At 47.2% G+C, this 21830-nt stretch overlaps 2 protein-coding genes across 3 annotated transcripts in view; one reads left to right on the forward strand and one right to left on the reverse strand.

Annotated features, from left to right (window-relative positions):
- Positions 1–3515, forward strand: part of LOC116819997 (fibrous sheath-interacting protein 2-like) — a 75456-nt gene extending 71941 nt beyond the window's left edge. The window contains exon 7 of the mRNA XM_075068998.1: positions 3285–3515. Coding sequence (XP_074925099.1) covers positions 3285–3515 — 231 coding nt within the window. The remainder of the gene's footprint in view (positions 1–3284) is intronic.
- Positions 3516–7203: 3688 nt separating this feature from the next.
- ARL13A (ARF like GTPase 13A) overlaps positions 7204–21830 on the reverse strand; it is a 32291-nt gene continuing 17664 nt past the window's right edge. The window contains exons 4-10 of one of the 2 annotated variants that reach the window (XM_032772213.2): positions 17913–18162; positions 16150–16255; positions 14804–15009; positions 13619–13712; positions 13297–13504; positions 10368–10466; positions 7204–7687 (exon numbers count right to left, since the gene is read on the reverse strand). In XM_032772213.2, the coding sequence (XP_032628104.1) occupies positions 7611–7687; positions 10368–10466; positions 13297–13504; positions 13619–13712; positions 14804–15009; positions 16150–16255; positions 17913–18162 (1040 nt within the window). In that variant the 3' untranslated portion in view covers positions 7204–7610. Of the gene's footprint in view, positions 7688–10022; positions 10467–13296; positions 13505–13618; positions 13713–14803; positions 15010–16149; positions 16256–17912; positions 18163–21830 lie in introns of those variants that run through there. The other variant, XM_032772211.2, reaches the window with a different exon arrangement.

A 21830-nucleotide genomic window follows, 5' to 3' on the forward strand; every position in this document is an offset into this window, starting at 1 on the left:
GAGACACAGAACAAAGGACCCACACCCAAAACTTCCCTCCCTTGAGATTTGAAAAATCTTGTTTCCTGATTGGTCCTCTGGTCAGGTGTTGTTCCCTGTTCTTAACCCTTTACAGGCAAAAGAGACATTAACCCTTAACTATCCGTTTATGACAGGGTTATTTAGAAATAAATAAACACCCCCCTCTTTTCTTTAACCTTTTAAAATATTAGGCACGTCAAGCCTGATCTTCTCTGATTTTGCTAGAGAACAGGTTGGGGTCTTCCATGTCTATTATGAGCTTCCACACCTCAGCTGACGGGGTGATGATGTGCAGCCTCTAACAAAAGCACCCAGTCTCCCAAGTGTTCATCAAATAGGTGTAAAACAAAAAAAAAACCCAATCTGAGTCTGGCAAAAAATCCCTTCTCTTCCCTGTTGCTAAACTTTCACTCCTGTGATTTTTCTCGTTCGCCAGTTGCCAGCAGGGTGGACAAGGCCTGAATTTCTAAAGTGAAAAAAGAAAACAGAAATCTTTTTTGGAAAGATTCTTTCAGAGCTTTTTCATAAAGCAGCAATAAATAGCAGTAGCCCCAGTTTTCCTGCCCTCTGCAGGTCTCTGCTAGCCAGGAGAAAGATTTGGACTTACGGTCAGTCTGCTCCTGACTATGCGTTATCAGCTCTCTTGGAGATCAGCTTTGAGGTCTTATTTACCTAAAAGGAGACAAACGCACGGACTGATGGATGAAGACACAAATACTCAGAGGGATCCATGCCACTGGCCATTACTTACAGCCTAGTAACAAGGTCTTGTTATTTTCCAAGACATGGTCCAATGGACCCTAAAAGTAGAAAACATTAGTCAGTTGTTACTTTTCCCATCCTTCAGTGAAAACATCTTCATTCCCCTGAGCTGCTTTCACCCCATCTGGTATTCATAATTCACAAGCTAAAGCGGCAAATGCTTGGGGAAACTGGAGCCAATACAACAGCTGTAGCTCGTGTGAGTAGTCACCTTAACTCCAGGATGGGGTAAGTAGTGAAGAGGGCTGATATTTACATGGTCCCAGGTGTAATGGTTTGGGTTGAATTTGTTAAAGGAAATCAATAGGGCGCTGTTCTTTTCTGGGCCAGATGGCAGCCTCCCTTCAAGATCTCTGTGTGCTCACCAAGTAATCCAGGCACTGGGCTAGATTAGAAGGTCAGCTCTTTTGTTGTCCAGCAGCTTGGGTTAGAGACCGCTTAGAAAACTCTGACACTCTAATCCACATGCTGGAGGCTATAATTACATCTAGTGCCTCCAGCCTCATTCCTGTCATTCCTGACATCACGAGAACCACAGCTGGAATTACAACACCGCCCCCAAGATAATAGCTTCTTGTTGTTCATTCAGTAGCTGTATAGCCCTGAAGAGCATGAATGAGACAGAATCATACACTGAGGGTATGTCTACACTACAGGATTATTCCGATTTTATATAAACCAGTTTTGTAAAACAGATTGTATAAAGTCGAGTGCACGCAGCCACACAAAACACAATAATTCAGCGGTGTGTGTCCTTGTACCAAGGCTAGTGTTGATTTCTGGAGCGTTGCACTGTGGGTGGCTATCCCGTAGCTATCCCATAGTTCCCGCAGTCTCCCCTGCCCATTGGAATTCTGAGTTGAGATCCCAATGCGTGATGGTGGAAAAACAGTGTTGTGGGTGATTCTGGGTAAATGTCATCACTCTTCCTTCCTCTGTGAAAGCAACCGCAGACAATCATTTCGCGCCCTTTTTCCCTGGATTGCCCTGGCAGATGCCATAGCATGGCAACCATGGAGCCTGTTTTGCCTTTTGTCACTGTATGTGTACTGGATGCTGCTGACAGAGGTGGAACTGCAGTGCTACACAGCAGCATTCATTTGCCTTTGCAAGGTAGCAGAGACGGTTACCATCCCTATTGCACCATCTGCCATTGTAAATTGGTGATGAGATGACAGTTATCAGTCATTCTGTACCATCTGCTGCTGTCATGGGTGCTCCTGGAGGGCCTTCGCTGAGGTCAGCTGGGAGCGCAAAGACAAAAACGGGAATGACTCCCTCCTTTATGTTTTATCTAAAAATACAGTCAGTCCTGCCTAGAATATCTGGCAAGTGTACTAGAGAACCAGAAAGCACAGCCGTTCCGTGTCAGATCCCACAGAAATGATGAGCTACATGCCATTCTCGGGGGTGCCCCTGCAACAACCCCACCCGTTGCTTCCCTCCTCCCCCAACCCTTCTGGGCTACGTTGCCAGTTGTCCCCCCATGATTGTGTGATGAAGTAATAAAGACAATAGCCAGGAATAGAAACACTGGACTGTTTAGTTAGATTAAAATGAGGGGGAGGCAGCCATCGCAACTCGCATGTCTATAAAGTCCTGGAGACATTAACATGGTGTGGCAGGGAGAGGGAGCCCAGCATCGCCACACTGCAGATAGTTAGGCAAGTACCAGAATCTTATTCTGTAGATATGACAAGGGTGGGAGGTGGCTGATGGAGCTCCGCCCCAGCCTCTGCTATGATGAGGAGCGGTTATCAGCCGTTTTAACCATCTGCCAGGAATGGACCCGGAGAATCATATCTCGTATTTTTACCCAGTGCACCCAAAGGCAATCGCTCACCCGAGGCCAGCCAGTCACTAGCCACTCACAGTGATGATGCACGGCCTATCAGTTCCTTTTTGTTACTGTACCATCTGCCACTGCGGAGAGGTCGGAGGGGAGGGAGAGCGCTGCTGGCTTCGATATAGCCAGTGCCGCACCGCGGCTTACATCTGCAGACATGCAGGCTAGATACAGTACTGAGGTAGTGAAATAAATTAAGAATAATCAGCATATTTTTTCCCTTTTCTGTTCACAGCGGGATGGATGGGGAGGAGGCGTTGTTAAGTTGACAAGAATATTACCTCTGAACCACCCTGGACAAGTTGGTTGATCTTACAGGCATGGCACTCAGCCAGAATGCAAATGCTTTCTCGAGAGTGCGGGATAGTGGAGCCTTCGAGTTACCCCCTCCCTCCCCTCCCCATGCAGCGCTCCATATTGATCTTTGGCTTTTCTTTAATTGCTTGTACACGCGACACTGTGCTTGAGTCCCTGCTGTGGCCTCATGTATATCATCAGCCTGTGAGATTTTTTTATTCACAATGGCTTTGTCATTGTCTATCTGTAACAGCGAGCTCTGATAGAAACCAGATTTGTCTCCCCAACATGTACAGCGCGATCAGCATCAAAGTATCTCATCCAGTACACGTCCATGGCTGGCGAACTCTTTTTTAAGAGATTTATGGTGACTGCAATTCGCCCACCCGTGACTGATGCCGGAGCTCCAACGCTGGACAAACAGAAAATGCAATTCAAAAGTTCACGGGGCTTCCGGGTCTACCTCGAACGTCAGCCAGTGCAGATCCGAGTTCAGACTGCCTTCCAGAGCAAGTCACGTGAATGCCTGATAGTGGATACGCCTGGAGGGCCAATACGCCATGCGCACAGGATATGGGCCAGCCACTAACCCGTAATGCCAACCATGGCCTAATACCGATTTCAGTGCTACTCCTCTCGTCGGGGAGGAGTACAGAAACCAGTTTAAAGAGCCCTTTATATTGATATAAAGGGCCTCGTTGTGTGGATGGGTCCAGGGTTAAATCGGTTTAATGCTGCCAAGTTTGGTTTAAACGCATAGTGTAGACCAGGCCTGACTCTTTACTCTTCTCATGGTGCAGCTTGCCTTGTCCTGCGAAGATGCTGGAAATAAAGGCGCCTCATTACGGGAGGAAACAGGTATCTAGGTACTTATATAACCCCCATCACTGTCTGAACTAAGTGCATCCCAATTGTTAATGGCTTTTAGACTCACAGAACCCCGGTGAGGTAGGGACATATCATCCCTGTTTGACAGGCTGGGAACTGAAGCACAGGGTGGATTAAATGACTTGCCCAAGGTCACACAGGCAGTCTGTGGTTGAGCCAGGAATTGACCCCCTTGCCTACCTGAGGCCTAGTCCAGTGTTCTACCCACTAGACTATTCTTCTTACCCCAACTAGCCTTTCACCGACAATATTTCATCAAATCTGTAATTACTGGTTAGCACACTGTTGTCTATACAGAGCTTGGCCATAGTTTATTACTGGCCTCCCTGGCTGCCAACATGGTGCAAGAGTGCAGGGTTTATATGGTACAAATGGACATGTCATTACCGCTGTTTTGTTTCCTCCACAGGAGATGCTGTTTCAGAGTTCTCCACTCCCAGTCCAGGGGCTTCAATGCCTGAGAAAGTGCCTGGTGTTCTGTCCACAGTTTTCTCACAATCATGATGCAGCAGCACAAGCGACATTTCATTACCAGCCCCAGCGGCCCCTTAGAAAATTCATATCAAATGCAAAACTTGTATGTCAAAAAGAATAAATTGCTTATTCAACTATTTGGGTTTGGGTGTTTGTCAGTTAAGTTAGTGGTTAATTGTAGATTAAATCTCATGGAGTTAAACAAACCCTAACAGAAGAGGCAGACAAATGCACGGAAACCTAAACAAAAGGACTAGAGAGTTATTCTTTTACAGGTGGAAGATGTCATAGCCCAGCTGCGTGCCATCCTGTCCAGCCTGATGGACAGCCGGGAGTTCTGTCATGGAGGCCAGACATCTCAACGTCCTCCTTCAGAGCTGCAGCAAACTTAGTGCTCCCATTCTTCAGAGACATAAGGTACTAGGAACTAACTGCTTTCCCTGGCTTGCGCCAGGTGCTAATGCAGCACATTTAGCGGTGTCAGTAAACATAATGCATTGTGGCTTCTGCATCAGAGAGACAGGAGCTGTGTTTGTTAGGATGAGCCCTGGTGTCATGTGTACCGGAGACAAACATGCTGTAGCCATGAGCAGTTAGATAGCTCTGATATCAGCTATTTATTAGAGGTGCAGGCCCTGCCAGAATGTCTCTTGGACCCCACATCTTATCAGGCCTCAGGCACACAATTAAGATCATGTAACCAAAGGGAATTTCAATAGCCCTTTTCTTTTAACTGAGGCCAGATAATGTTCCTGTTTGTCTCCCAATTAATTGAATTGCCCCAGCAGTTCTTGCTGTCCACAAACCAATAGGATCTGTGAACTTGTGAACATACTGTACAAATACTCTAACATTCAGTCATTGATTAATTCTCCTGCTCGTGGAGCGCTGAGTGCACAATTCAGTTCACCTCTTTCCAGAAAATCTGGCTCCTACCAATGTTATGGCTAAGTCTATGTTAAGGCTGAGGCAGGTGAGATCAAAAGCCATGACAACCCTCCAACATATGCAAGACCTTCCTCAAGATCTTCGCCAACCAGCTTTTGTTGGATTAACCACATAAAACTGGCAGATTGGTAGGGACTCTGGCACACCGAGCAGATGACCAAGCCACCTGAGCTGGCATAGTCATTTGAGAAGACATTGGTGGCTGGTTGGTCCAGTGCCTTACATCCTTGTTCATAACATGGTGGAACCACCATACGCCTTCAATATGCTGTTGCTATTTCATGTCAAAAGCATCCAGCTGGTGCATATACATTTCTGTGGTGGCTTCAGAGCAGGGACAGGCAAATTATGGCCTGTGGGCTGGATCCAGCCCACAGGATTGCCAGCCCCGTGCTGCTCCCAGAAGTGGCCAGCACCATGTCCCTGCAGCCCTGGGGTGAGGCAGGGGCAGAGGGCACCACACGCTGCCCTCACCTGTAGGCATGGCCCCCCGCAGCTTCCATTGGCCAGGAAAAGAGAACCACGGCCAATGGGAGCTTCAGGGGAGGTACCCACAGGCGTGGGCAGCCCGTGGAGCCTTCTTCCCCCCAACTCCCCTAAGGGCAGCAGAGACATGGTGTTGGACACTTCTGGGAGTGGTGGGGGTTAAGGCAGACAGGGACCCTGCCTTAGCCCTGCTGTGTGCCAGTGCCACCCCAGAGCCACTCAAGCTAAGCGGTGCCGGGCTGGAGCCAATACCCTGAACCGCTCCTGCACCCCCACACCCCAGCCCCCTACCACACCCCAAACCGCTCCTGTACCCCAAGCCTCTGCCATACCCCAAACCCATCCTGCACCCCAAACCCCTGTCCTGAGCCCCCTCCTGCACCACAACTTCTTGCCCTGAGCCCTTTCCTGCACACTGCATCCCCCACACTCCCTCCCGCACCCCAACCCCCTGCCCCAGCCCTACATTCATGGCCATGCATACAGTTTTTCCACCCAGATGTGGCCGTCAGGCCAAAAAGTTTGCCCACCCCTGCTTCAGAGCCATGCATATATATACAGCGCTGAAACACTAACAGCTGAAAAACAAAAAACTAGTCCTCTCCATGATGCATTTATAGTATATGCAAGCATGCCTTGGATGCAGCCACACACTCCTGGGCTGTTATCACATCACACATGCCGATCTTATGTGCAATAATATTTCACAGGATGTGTGTGGTTATGGCTTTATGCATAAGGAGACAGATAAAAGATGTGTGTCGATGCACATGTCAGAGTCTGCAGTACAGTGGGGCTGGACATGCTAGACAGGGTTATGATCCCATCCAGCCAAGCCATTTTATTCATGGAAACATTTTGGGCCAGTTTCTGCCACTCTTGCTCACGCATGATTAGTCCCATTCATTTCTGTGGGATGACTCAGAGTAAAGTGCACCTCTGCCAACAGACCCTTCACTTGTGGATTCCCACAACAATCAATTCTCTCTCCAGTCCTACTCAACATTGACCAGCACTCAGTAGGTGAACTGGTCAGACAAGGTGGAGTCAAGTGACAGCAATATGCAGATGACACACGGTTTTACTTATCCTACACCAGCTGGTCCCTGGGGGAGAGGACTCCAGAAACAAAGCCTCAGTTGGCATGGTTGAACACCCAGTGAGGCCCCCTCACAGGGGATCCAAAACTGCCTTCCTGATCTTGTCACTGAAAAAAAATATCTTCCAGTTGGATAATTATTCAATCTACATCTACTAACTCAGCCCCAGCCCTGTGAAGCTAGGCTTGTATGGACACCAGCTGCCCTCTTCTGGGTTGACAGATTGCATCATGCACAGACCTCTTCCCTGGCCTACTGGATGAGGGGACTTGGTCTGGTTCCCTGTTATCCCACCACAGGGTAAGAGAGTTTGAGAAAGAACATTAAGAAGAGACACAGAAAACCAGTCAGGTGTAGAAATGTTCCATTTCCTTTTATTCAGATGTTTGCATCCAGGTTGCTGGCAGAACTCTTTACACGTGTGACACTTCAGCTTCCATGTGTGAATCCCAGACATTCCCACAAGCCCTAGGAGGAGGATATTGGTCTTTACAGTTTGAAGACTCGCTGCTTGAGACTCCACAAGCCCGAGAATCTTGTCTCTCAAGCAGAGTTTCCATTAGGTTAGACAGTCTCACTGCCTGAGCTGATGATACTGACTGCACATGCTTGTGGACACTTACCCTTTGGGACTTGGGAGGTTCGAGTGGGAGCACAGATATATTGGACTGGTAGAGGGGAACATAGAACTTCACACCAACAGCAATAACAGCACAGAACAATCTGCCATCAACTTCTCATGCCTGGTGGAGACCATATTTATGCGGTCAACAATATGAAGCTTTTCTTCAGGGAGTGATAGCAGAAGGCTGCTTCCTCCACTCTTGCCTCATTTTCAGAGCCAGTATTGCCCTTCGATACAAGTCTAAGAAAATAAAGACCCATCATTAATAACAAAGGAAAGATTTTAAATCCTGCTGCTGAGCAAGACAATGGGAACCCAGCAACATCTTGGAGCAAAACTGATCACGAGCGTGCAGGACTCCTGTTCCTGGACAGTATATTATGGGCCTGATTCAAAGCCCATTAGATCAGAAGTTCTGGCCTTGATGCTGAAGTTATGGGGTGAGGTTCTCTGGCCTGTGTTATGCAGGAGGACAGACTAGATGATTACAACGATCCCTTCTAGCCTTACAATCTATGTAGTCAATAGACAGGCTCCCATTGATGTTGATAAGCTTTGGATCAGACCCTAGGACAACATGAGACCTCCTCCCCCAACGATAATGTTGAGCACAGACAACAAAGCTTACCCATAATTCATAACTCCCTATCCGCTCCTTTCTCCAGCCCTCTTCAAATAAAGAGGAGCAGGAGCAAGTCTACTTCTTTCCAGCAAGTGTAGCAGGATGGTCTAGAAAAGGAATTCATTCTGCATCAGTGGCTGGGGTAGCTTCCTGCTTGGCTTGCTGCCACCACTCAGCCACGCATAAGCTAGCTCTAAAGAAAGGATAGTTTTAAGACCAGCAGGAAGATGAATAACAGAGCTCTCTGTTCATCTAAGCAAAAACTGCCCATCTGAGCCAAAATAACCTCCAAAACTCTGTCTAATAACCTTAAAGATATTCTCCCATCCCTCTTGTGGAGAGGCCAAACAGCATTAACAATACACTTCAGCTAATGTATGCAGAAACATCTATATCCTTCACCAGCCATCACCATAAAAAAAGACAGCTGTCTTTTCTTGGGGAGAAATCCTCTGAGAGAGTAGAGTCACTCACCTGGTGCAGACTTTTGAGTTATAACTTTGGAAAATCAAATGAACTTTGATGTCTGACAATCCCTTGAGAGCAGTCTCAGCTAAAGGGCTGAAGTATTCCCCTCCTTTCTGGACAGGCTGCCCCTCATCCCCATTCCTTTTCAGCCTCACTCTCAAGCCCTCAAATCAGACTTCACCCCTAGGAATAAAGGGCATCTGTGATGGAATACACCCCTGTATTCACACTTAACACACTACTGTAATAATCTATGTACAAGGTATGCCTTGTAAGGCATCATTTGAAAACGTGTAATTCACTGGTCAGTATTGTCCTGATAACATACGTGTGGCAACAGTGTATGTGACGATATAAGATTTCCCCATTCCAAACCCCACAGCCCCGCCCAAGCAGAAGTTGGTAAACAGGTCTGTCCTAAACAAAGGAATGTGTGCTTGCCTTAATTTGCATTTAAACAGTAAACAGAGTCATCAAGCAGGAAGGGAAAACAAAGAAAGCTCTAACAGGTGTGAAAAAATCCCAGAAGGGAACATCCTTCTACATAGACTAATTCCTGGTTCTCAGCTGGAAATGTTTTTCAAGAGGGGGACTGAAATTAATAAAAGGAGGAGAAGACACCCTTTCTCCCTGCCCATCACATTCTCCGCACCTCAGAAGACAAAAGGAAACAGCCATTGGACTCTGGGGGGTGGCTCCTGACCTGAAGAGTTTGGTCAGTAATCTTGCTGGAAGTATGTGGTGAGAAATGTTGCTAGAATCCAATACAGTTTGTTAAATTAGGTACTAGTAAGCATTTTATCTTTACTTTTCATGTAACCATTTCTGACTTTTATGCCTCATTATTTGTATTCACTTCAAATCTCTCTTTGTAGCTAATAAACTTGTTTTATTGTATCATCCAATCCAGTGTGTTTAAAGTGTCTGGGTAACTTCATTTATCATGATACGCTGCTGTATATTACTCCCTTAAAGGAATAATGAACTGTCCTGGAGAGGGCTGGACTGCACAAGATATACATTTCTGGGGGGAAAGTCCGGGACTGGGAGTGTGTTGGGGTCATCCTGTAGTATAACCAGGCTGGTTAGAGGCAGTGCCAGGGTATGACTGGCAGGCAACAGTTACACACCTACATCTCTGAATGGCCTACCTGCTGGTGGCTCGTTATGAGCACTCCAGTTGGAGGCTACGGGAGCAAGGCATGGCAAGGCACCCCAGGTTACAAGGCAGGGATGACACAGCCACCGAGTAATCTGGATTATATGCTGGTATGTCACAGTATCAGAGTTGCCTTGAACCATTGTATGCTTTCAGAATCCTCTGGGCACATCTGGCTATCCCTTTTAAACCTTGCTCTCCAATACCCACCCAGATAACCATCACTGGTCAGTCTGGGATCATCCCAGGCTACAAGCTGTGCTGCAAAACAAATCAAACCAATACCTCTCACAACTCCTTGCTGACTGAACATACCATTCCCAACCATTCCTCAGGCCAGCAGCAAGTTGGGGGAAGATACTGAATGCAAACAGCATTAAATAAATAAAATAAATGTGTTAGTCTCTAAGGTGCCACAAGGACTCCTCATTCTTTTTGTTGATACAGACTAACATGGCTACTACTCTGAAGCCTGCAAAGAGGATTCCCCATGGTCAGTTTGAAATCCACCAGTAACTTGACGCAATACAGGCCATAACATTTCACAAGCTTTCCTGATCCAACAAACACAGACGATAGCAGATTGAACCCTTCCCACTCTTTGCAGGAACATGTACAGTGGATGTACAGCATCCCCTCCTGCATACACACTTCACTTGGGAAATACTGACCAAAGGTACCCGAGATTCCTTCGTTCTGTGGCTCCAGTGAGGACTCCTGGGACTTGATTTTATTTTTAATTTTCTTCTTTTTCTTCTTTGTGCTCTGCCCTGGATTAAATGAAATGAAGTTGGATTTAACACTGGGACACAGATTTTTTGTGGTCATTACAGTAGGTGGGAAAAACTTTGCCCAACAGCTTTCTGAGAACATCAGTATTTTCCTCCCCATTCTCACAGCAAGACCCGCCAAGGACAGCAAAGATGTTCTGCAAAGTCTTCCCTTCCTTTCCCCCTCCCATCCTCTCTGCTCCATGCAACTAAACTCCAGTTAGCTACTCTAAACTATTTACATTTCAAAAGTCACTGTTTAGTACCTGACAGTTCCGTGTCCAGTTACAGAGAGAGTTGATGTATTAAGGCACGAGAGTTTTCTATGTTAAAAACATAACTTATACTTCTATTACCAGGTTTATTTCTATTACCACTCCCTATGTTCAAAGGTTAACAACACATCTGAGGGAAATGTCCTGTAATACAAAGCAGGGGTTATTGGTTTCAGGCTTGTGTTTTTTAAATGCTCTTAACCAAAAAAACATTCATGGGGTTGATCTAATTTATTGGATCGAAAATCCAGTTTTAAATCCACAGTACGGGTATTTCATAGGTCTTCAAACTCAGTACATGTTCCAAAATGTTTTATCAAAAGAGATGCATTTCCAGTAGGAAGACACATCCCCACACACATGCTCACAAACTGTGCAGTGCATATGGAATGGGATGGTACAGGTAACTATTTTTAAAAACAGATAAAGTTTTCTATGACCTTCCAGAGAAGTAGCACTCACATGACCCTGTAGCAGCATGTCTAACCATGCTGTGAAATGTCCTGTGGCTCAGGAAATCTGCTAACCCCTAATCATGCTTGGACTTGGACTTTCAGAAAGCCTTTGATAAGATCCCTCACCAAAGGCAAAGCAAAGGAGCAAAGTAAGCAGTCATGGGATAAGTGGAACCATCCTCTTACGGATCAGTAACTGGTTAAAAATAGGAAACAAAGGGTAGGAATAAGTGGTCAGTTTTCACAGTGGAGAGGTAAATAGCAGGATCACCTAAGGATCTGTATGAGAACCAGTGCTGTACAACATATTCATAAATGACCTGGAAAAAGGGATAAACAGTGACGTGGAAAAGTTTGCAGCCAATACAAAATTACTATAGATAGTTAAGTCCAAAGGAGACTGCAAAGAGTTACAAAAAGGGATCTCACAAAACTACGTGAATGCAAAAGAAAATGGCAGATGACACTCAGTGTTGATAAATGCAAAGTAATGCACCTTGAAAAATGTAACACCAATGATATATACAAAATGATGGGGTCTAAATTAGCTGTTACCATTCAAGAAAGAGATCATGGAGTCATTGTGGATAGTTCTCTGGAACCATTTGCTCAAATGTGAAGAGGCAGTCAAAAAAGGTAACAACGTTAGGAGCCATTAGGAAAGGGATAGATAATAAGATAGAAAATATCATAATGCCACTATATAACTCCATGGTACACGCACACCTTGAACATTGCATGTAGTTCTGGTTGGCCCATCTCAAAAAAGATATATTAGAATTGGAAAAGGTACAGACAGGGCAACAAAAATGATTAAGGGTATGGACCAGCTTCCATATGAGGAGTGGTTTTAAAAAATTGGGACTGTTCAGCTTGGAAAAGAGACAACTAAGGGGGGATGTTATAGAGATCTATAAAATCATGATGGGTGGAGAAAGTGCATAAGGAAGTGTTATTCACCCCTTCACATAACCAAGCACTAGGAGTCACCCAATGAAATTAACAGGCAACAGGTTTAAAACAAACAAAAGGAAGTCTTTCTTCACATAGTGCACAGTGAACCTGTGGCACTCATTGCTAGGGGATGCTGTGAAGGCCAAAAGTATAACTGGATTCAAAAAATGAATTAGATAAGTTCATGGAGGATAGGTCCATCAATGGCTATTAATCAATATGGTCAGGGACATAATCCCATGCTCTGGGTGTCCCTAAACCCCAGACCGCTGGAAATGGACTGGATGGCAGTGGATGAATCACTCAGTAAATTGCCCTGTTCTGTTCACTCCCTCTAAAACATCTGGCATTGGTTACTGTCAGATGACAGGATACTGGCATAGATGGACCATTGATCTGACCCAGTATGGCCATTCCTATGTTTTTATGCTTAGCATGTGGCATTCAGGGGATAAACTACATACTCACTAGAGAAGAATAAGTTCCGCAGAGTTTGTGTCACATGGACCAGACAGTGACAGGTTCATTGGCAGGTGACCTACACCAAGGCCCCCAATGCAGGTTGACTCAGAGGATCAAATTCCACAAAAATCCACAAAAGTTCCTTAGCTTTGGCAGTAAAGCCTTATAGGGATCTGCTACCAGCTATTTAGTATATTAGTGGCTGAAGCACAAGGATTTCCCAATTGCATGGTAAGGGTATGGGGAACAGGTACATGTACTTCTTGATACCACTTCAGGATTTGGGGGATAGGCTTAGTTGAGAAGGTCACAAACCCCAGGAGAGGGCAGAAATCAGGCCACCGTCACAACCCACTATCTGAAGATAACATGCTAGGTGAAATTCAGAGGGCCCCGTGTGCTGGGAACACCCTGATTGGACCTGCCCTGATTGTTTGCAGGTTTGGTTATAAACTGGACCCACCCTGACTTGAGGTGGGTGCTGGGTTCCAGCTAAACTTTTCACACAGCCTTAGTGTTTACATGTGTGAGATGTGCTGTTCTGATTCCCTGGCTTGAAGTGGTTTGCATCATACACAGGGTTTACAGGTTGGTTCAATGGCTCTCAGCACCCCCACTATACAAAATTGTTCCAGCGCCCCTGCTAGAACCTCCTTTCAGTCTGACGCCTACTAATAGTGTTACCTGCTGGGAGAGGAGTTGTCCCCTGGGGGAGTGGTTTCTCCAGGCCAACTCTGTTGCTGTGGAGGAGCCCAACTGCAGCACTTGCTCTGTTCTCTCCTCCCCCAGCTTTCCCTTCCTTTTCATCAGCCATGCTCCCACACTGCACCAACCCATTCTTCTTCACTTTCCCTTTCTTTCTCCTTCTCTTGAGTATCTTTGGGCCTTCCTCCTGTGCAGGGAAGAGGTGGGGGAAGTCCATTACCAGAAGTCAGTCCCTGTTTGGTGGAATAGTCACAGGAAGAGCTATATTAAGAGGTGAGGAATGAGTGGAGGGGCTGGTTACCTGTGAGAGGATGTTCTGGATGGACTGTAGTGGTTTGTACTCCCCTATCTTCGTACTTCCTTCTTGGGAACTGTCCGTTCTGGCCAGCAACACCCTAGGGACAGGGAAGCACACACACACACTAATAAACACACACACACACACACCCCCCCAGTATTTGTCCTCCCACAGCCCAGGAAGGGCACACCACCAGACAGCAGGAATTCAGATACCAGAGAGTGGATGCCTCTGAACTACAGGCCCAATTGAAATCCTGTCCCCATGCTCTTGCCCCATTGAGGAGCTCAGAGGCTCAGGTCCTCGGATGCTGACGGAGGCCCTTAACATTCTGTAGCATCCTCTCCAGCCAGCCATTCCATGGAGCCAGTCCCAGGCCTCTGCTGAGCATGTGACCAAGAGCCCCCTGTATGCCTGTGGGTGCTTCTGTCAGCTCCCAGCAGGCATCCATCACTTCCCCCTCTCATGGACCTGCAGCAGCCACACCTCATGCACAGCTCTTGTTCCCTGAGGGCTTTACCAGAGGCTCCATGTACAGGCCCTGCCCAAAGCTCTCTCCCCCAGTCTGGTCCCAGGGAAGCGCCTCCCCACATCCCATTGTCACCATGCCCGCTAAAATGACCGCCTCTTTCATGCTCCCAGTTTTGAATATAGCCACCCCTCCCCGCGTTTGTTTGCACAGACGAGCTCAGCGCTTGAGGCACCAGGGGAGATGCTGACGCAGCCCCTGCTGGGAGAGGGAGGTGCACAAGGAAGTTCGCAGCTATTCCAGTATCACTAAGAATGGGTTATTTACTGCGTATTATCAGAGGGGTAGCCGTGTTAGTCTGGATCTGTAAAAGCGTATTGTGAAGACCCTCTTGGATGGGGGCAGTGCTATAATTACAGAGCTCTGCGCATCACTTTTCATTGTGGTGCAGTGTCATTCTGGAGCCAGATTCTGCTCCCATTTTCACTGGTGTAACTCCTTGGGCTTCACTGGAGTTATTCCTGACTTACACTGGTGTAAGGGAGAGGAGAAGAGTAAGAAATGTGCTAGCTCTGGGGAGGTAGGGAAGCCTTTGGCTTTGAAGAATGAATCCCCCTCTTCTAGGCTTGCTGTCTGCATCCAGATCCACAGCTGAAATACACTGATGTCAGACCAAGGGCAGGGCATGGCCCAGAATATTAACTCTCCATAGAGCAAACCTTTCCCCCCGTGTCTGGCTGTGGGCCCGTGTTGCTCTCCTGGGAGCCTCTTGCTCTCGGGGGGCTTTCTGGTCAAGGCTGTCTTGTTGCACCCGGGCACTCAGGACACTGTAGTTGATGGCAATGGTGTGCAGGAGCCAGCGGAGTCCCTGCAGGATGGTCCGGGACTGGCTTTTATGGAGACTTTTGGTTGCTGAAGATGGCTCCTGTGGGCAGAGAAAGCCCGAGTCAGCATCTGCAGCAGCAGCAGCAGCATGACAGCAAACAGCTGAACAACTGCTGAGAGCAGCTCACCACAGGGAGAAGGCCAGCCGCCTGGCTTCTACTATTGCAACCGGGGGGAAGTCCCTGTATGGCTCACTGGCACAGCGACTGTTACAGATCACAAGCGTCCCAGATCAAGGTTAGCAGTAACATGCAGGACACACATCTGATTGCCTGATTAGGCTAAGGATTAAGTCAGCTCTAGTGTCTGGCCATCAGGCTGCAGACCTGGGGCTGTACCATAGATTTCTGTATCTAAGACAGAATCACCTGATCAGCAAGTTGGAGGAAACCCGCTGAGTCCTTTGACATGAGATGGCCTGGATAGGAGAGGGCTAGCAGGAAATAGCTACCTGGTTGCAAAGCATATGCAGAAGTTTTCCCTCTCCCACATAAGATCTAGAAGTACAGAGAGACTGACAGCATCCCAGCATGCTAAGCCACTCCCAGGCAGTATGGGGAATCCTGCTCCAAAACTCCCACAGGCCTCCATCAAGTAAACCAAAGGACAATCTCAGCTGTAGCAGTGTTTATATCCTCTGAAGACCTCTGCATAATATGGTCACACACTTGAACAGGTCCAGTAGAGGGCACTGGTGACAAAAACTTGCTTGTGGTCTGCTAGCTGCAAGACAGCCTGAGTGGTGTGGATTATGGTTTGGGACTTATTTTTATTGTACTGTCATGGGCCGAATGGCCCTTCAGGAGAATTAGGGCCTAACTGGCTCACAACAACCCTGTGGGCTACACCTGATTTTGTGTGACAGGAGCCAAGCTTAAGCCCCCTTAGTATGGGGGTGCAAGACAGTGGGAGCTCCGGGTGCTCAGGCCCAAGGTATCTCAAGTTGGGCTCCCAGAATATGAACCACTCCAAAAAAACAATGGCCACTTTTGACAGTGCTGGTCTGCATGTTCCACATGCCCATGTTTTCTCCCCTCTACATAATTCCTTTTGATGCTGATAGCAAAAGGCGCACAACATAATATGTTCTCTGGAGATTCCTGTATAAGTATGAAGATGAATGAGATTGGTGGGAATGGTGCCAACTACATCAAGCTGGTCAAGCCCTTCTCACACTTACGATGCGGCACAGTGACTTGTTTTCATTCACAAGCTTCTCCAGGGACAGGCATTCGATCAGCTCACATGGGAGGAGGGCATCCACCTTGTCCTGTTTATTGGCCAGCCTGGGAGCAATGAGAAGGGAGGAAGGAGAGAGAAGGATAAGACCTCACTGGCCAGCAGAGCTCCTACAGTAGCTCAACGTTGTCCTTCTTCAGCCTCACTCCTGAGGGGAGGTGGAGCCAGGCTAGTGCTGTGGGGAGCTTGTCCAGGGTGATTGGCATGATTTGGTAACCCTGCAGTTTGAGGTTTATTCAAAGGCAACACGGCAAATTCCAAAGACAGCCAGCGAGGTTCATGTATGAGCTTGTCAGGGCCTGGTTCAGCCCAGATCACCATTCTGTGGCCATCTGTACCGAGCTCTGGGATGGAATCAAACAAACCCACCAAACTCAGCCGCAGAAACTCAGACAAATCTGAGGCCTCAAGAAGCTTCACTTTGGGTTTGGCAGAGTCTGGCAAAAGCCCTCAAAAGTTTCCTTAGAAGCCTGGCAGGGTCAGGCTTTAGTTATACAAGCTTCTTATCTCTAGAGTGGAGGGGACCGTGTGAAAGTTTGGGACAGCTGAAGCAGAGGGATGGAATCCACAGTCTCTGTCATATAGACAGGAGAACCCTCAGCTGGCTCATGGTTCCGAATGAAGAATTGTGATTTGGAGTAGGCTTTGTTCATCCCTAACATTCACTTCACCCCAGGCCTGCTCATGTTTGAGTCAATGGCAAAAATTACATTCACCTCAGTGGGATCAGGACTGGCCCCTCCACCCAGCCCTGAGCCTGGGCCCTCACCCTTTCCCTATAACCCACTGTCCTGCTCTGCCGCAGCCCCCTGCTTCACAGACTAACTGCTCTGTCCCATCCATCCCGGCAGTGCAGACACTATGCTAGTGGAACGCAAGGGACTGGTGGAGACACTATGAGATAGGACTGAGGAGCTCAGTGACAAGGGCCTATTTGTTCAGATGTTGCCACCACCATTTCCAGAGCAGTTCAGGATATGCTAAGCTGAGGGAACACAAAGCCATGGTTCCAAACTGATGTGAACAGAATTGTGTGGCTGGGCTTTTCTTTCTGCACTGTGTCAGCCAGGCCCAGTTAACACTCAGAGCACAGAGCCCTATGGGGAGCATACCATCACCTCAATGCTTGGCAGAGTCTCCCAGATAAGCTGCATCTGTCTCATTCCCTAAAATAACCCATCATGCTACAGTAACTGCTGAGTCATGTTAAGGTGTGTCTGAGTTTTAACGAGACCCAATGGCAACCAACAAGACTAAGCAGATGGACTATCTGCTCTGAACCCCTCTACTCTACTGTCTCTTCACCAAGTTTAGACTGACAGCTCCATGGAGCAGGGACCTTCTTTATGCACCTGCAACATGCCAGGCATATCTCTGGGCAATATAACTAATGATCATCACTAAGGCACCCGCAGCTCTACCCTGCAGAGAACACACGAGAAATGGGGTCTGCAGAACTATCCTACTTTCACTCTGTGCTGGTCTCGCCTGCACTGTGCTTCTTTCTAATCACCCCACCAGCCCTAATCCAAAGGGACAATCCTCAGCTTCCTAGTTCTTTCCGATCCTGGGTTCCCCTCACCCATGCTGTTTCAGCACTGGGATCCCTGAATATTGCCTTTGAGGTTCCTGCCTGGATGCGCAGCAACTCCATTTACTGGAATGGCCAAGGAGCATTTCAATGCAAGGGAGAGGCAGCCTTACAGTAACAGGGGCTTCCCTGAAATCCTAGGGTGAGCCAGAAGTCGGCTCAAGGTTCTCTTGGCCTCTTCCATCCGAAGTACGTCGCTGGAGTCCAGAACAAAGATGATCCCATGAGCATCACCATAGTGATTACGCCAGGTGCCCCGCGACCTCTGCCCCCCGGATAGGTCGACAAGGGAGACTTCAAACCGGTCCACTCTGAGTTCTGTCTGGTTAGGCTTTGTTGTGGGGAGCACCTCACACGAGAGCACTGCAGAGAGAACAGCACCCACAGTAACACACACGCAGCCCCCAGACAAACACTGAACATTATTATCCCTTGTTCCCAGCTATGGTTTATAGCAAGAATCCCCTGTATTAGCATTAACCCCCCTTCAGCTTCATTCCTGTTCTCATTTAAAGGGGATACACTAGCAATTCTGGGAAGCGCCAGGACTACATTCGCTACGGACAGCTCCAGGGAGTTCTCAGGATCTTAGGCCCTGGAGTTAAAGTAGGGTTGTCCAGTGGTTAGGGCACTAGTCTGGGACTTAGGCAGACCCAGGTTCACTTCTTTACTCTGCCACAGATGGCTAGTGTGACTCAGGTGAGTTGTTTAGTCCCTCTCTGCCTCCATTCCCCACCAGTAAAATCATGGGATGGCCCTAAAAGGGTAACTGCATTACAAATGGGAAGGCAGTACAGATCATAGAATATCAGGGTTGGAAGGGACCTCAGGAGGTCATTTAGTCCAGCCCCCTGTTCAAAACAGGACAAATCCCCAGACAGTGTTGTTGAGGTTTTTTTTGTTTTCTTTTAAACTCCAGTTCCCTAAATGGCCCCCTCAAGGACTGAAGTCACAACCCTGGGTTTAGCAGGCCACTACTCAAACCACTGAGATATACGTCCCCTCCCCCCCGCACAGTGATAGGGGCCAGATAAATACCATAGGTAGGTTAATCCTAGGACTGTGTTCACTGTAGACTATGTCTGTTTCAGATCCATTTCCTGTTTTAAAGTAGGTGATTCAAGCAGGGATTAAGTGAGTCTTGGTCAGCATCATTACTTTAGGCCGCTGTAGCAAAAACTCCTTGCTCTGTAAAAACAACAAGGAGTCCTTTTGGCACCTTAGAGACTAACAAATTTATTTGGCATAAGCTTTCATGGGCTACAGCTCACTTCATCAGATGCATGAAGTGAAAAATACAGGAGCAGGTATAAATACTTTGTCCTCACCCACAACTATTTCAGATTTGGGGACAATTTATACCTTCATTATCAGCCTGACTGCTATAGGTACCCTCATGGCCCCACAGTATGCCAACATTTTTATGGCTGACTTAGAACAACATTTCCTCAGCTCTCGTCTCCTAATGCCTCTACTCTACTTGCGCTACATTGATGATATCTTCATCATCTAGACCCATGGAAAAGAAGCCCTTGAGGAATTCCACCAAGATTTCAATGATTTCCACCCTACCATTAACCTCAGCTGGAACAGTCCACACAAGAGGTCCATTTCCTAGACACTACAGTGCTAATAAGCAATGGTCACATAAACACCACCCTATACTGGAAACCTATTGACTGCTATACTTAACTACATGCTTCCAGCTTTCATCCAGACCACATCACACAATCCATTGTCTACAGCCAAGCTCTAAGATACAACTGCATTTGCTCTGATCCCTCAGACAGAGACAAACACCTAAAGAATCTCTATCAAGCGTTCTTAAAACTGCAATACATACCTGGTGAAGTGAAGAAACAGACTGACAGAGCCAGAAGGGTACCGAGAAGTCACCTACTACAAGACAGGCACAACAAAGAAAGTAACAGAACACCACTAGCCATCACCTACAGCCCCCAATTAAAACCTCTCCAGTGCATCATCAAGGATCTACAACCTGTCCTGAAGGACGATCCCTCACTCTCACAGACCTTGGGAGACAGACCAGTCCTTGCTTACAGACAGCCCCCCAAGCCTGAAAAAAATACTCACCAGCAACGACACACCACACAACAAAAACACCAACCCAGGAACCAAACCCTGCTACAAACCCAGTGCCAACTCTGTTCACATATCTATTCAAGGGACACCATCATAGGACCTAACCACATCAGCCACACCATCAGGGACTCATTCACCTGCACATCTACCAATGTGATATATGCCATCATGTGCCAGCAATGTCCCTCTGCCATGTAGATTGGCCAAACCGGACAGTCTCTACGCAAAAGAATACATGAACACAAATCTGACATCAGGAATCATAACATTCAAAAAACAGTAGGAGAACACTTCAGTCTCACTGGTCACTCAATAACAGACCTAAAAGTGGCATTTCTTCAACAAAAAAACTTTAAAAACAGATTCCAACGTGAAACTGCAGAACTGGAATTAATTTGGAAACTGGATACCATCAGATTAGGCCTGAATAAAGACTGGGAGTAGCTGAGTCATTACAAAACCTACACTTAATTTCCCCATTACTAATTTCTCCATACTGTTACTCACACCTTCCTGTCAACTGTCTGTAATGGGCCATTCTCTTACCACTTCAAAAGTTATTTTTCCTCCCTTGGTATCTTGCTGTTAATTGATTTATCTCATTAGACTGACCTCACACTTGGTAAAGCAACCCCCATCCTTTCATGTATTTATACCTGCTCCTGTATTTTTCACTTCATGCATCTGATGAAGTGGGCTCTAGCCATGAAAGCTTATGCCCAAATAAATGTGTTAGTTTCTAAGGTGCCACAAGGACTCCTTGTTGTTTTTGCCAATACAGACTAACACGGCTACCACTCTGAAACCTGTCTCCTTGCTCTGTGACACCTCTGTTCAGAAACCTATCCTAAATCCTGGCAGATTTGGGCTCTGCACATGGCCTGGGGGGAGGGAGGGAATAGCCCCACCCTGTTTCCTATTGTGCAATGGCAGGTTAGGTTAATCCTAGAGGTATATTTCTTAAAGAAATCATTACTCTGTTGATTGTTTTAGAGTGGCCAAATGGCTTGGCAGGAATCCCAGGGACTGAAGCCTATTGATATCCCAGCCATATTTCCCACTGGTGATCTTATCCCCTATGTTTAACCTGAGTGGATAACCCAGTACTACATTTCTGTTGTAACTGGCTGTCTAAACCCCAGTTCTGCATAACAGGCTGTTGTATTCCAGACACTCTGCAAGTCTAGATGCATCATGCTGTACGCCTGCATCCTGTGTAACAGCTTGATGCAGTGAATTCAGATCTCTGATGCTCAGCAGTGGCTTGGTCCTCAAGCTCCGCACAGAGTAAGTGATGCAGACTGTCCGAATCTACATCCCCTAGGTTGGACTTGGATAAATAATGTCAGCCAAATAAAGTTACCTAATAGACATGAGAAAGTCAAACCCAGCTACCAGAGCTACCAGCTTCCAGCAGCTCCCATTGCCCAGAGCAGCGATCTGCGGCCAGTGGGAGCCGCGATCAGCCAGACGTGCGGACAGGCAGGTAAACACACTGACCTGACCCACCAGGGGTTTTCCCTACACGAGCGGCAACCCCTGTTTGAGAAATCCTGCACAATTAGGATCCAGTTTTGACCTCACAGGATTATTACGATGCTGCCTCCTGCAGAGGATGGAGGGGAATAATTGGAAGCACAGAAAGATTTATCCCCTCAGTGATGGGGAGATTTGAAGTTATTTGCAAAGAACAATAAACTCTGCCTCTGGCGTCATGTCAGCTCAGCTGAGACTCAAGGTATGCCTACACTGCAATCAGAGGTGTGACTGCAGCACAGGTAGACAGAGCAACAAAGCTGAGGTACTGCAGGTAGCAGCCTGGGTTGTGCAGCCCTGCCCAAGACCCCGCTGCTGGTGGTGGCGTCAGTGCCTCTGTTATTGGAGCTAGCTGGATCAAAGCTCTCTCGGATATGTCAACATTTGCTGCT

The sequence above is a fragment of the Chelonoidis abingdonii genome, chromosome 8 (genome assembly GCF_003597395.2).
Source record: "Chelonoidis abingdonii isolate Lonesome George chromosome 8, CheloAbing_2.0, whole genome shotgun sequence".
NCBI lineage: Eukaryota > Metazoa > Chordata > Testudines > Testudinidae > Chelonoidis > Chelonoidis abingdonii.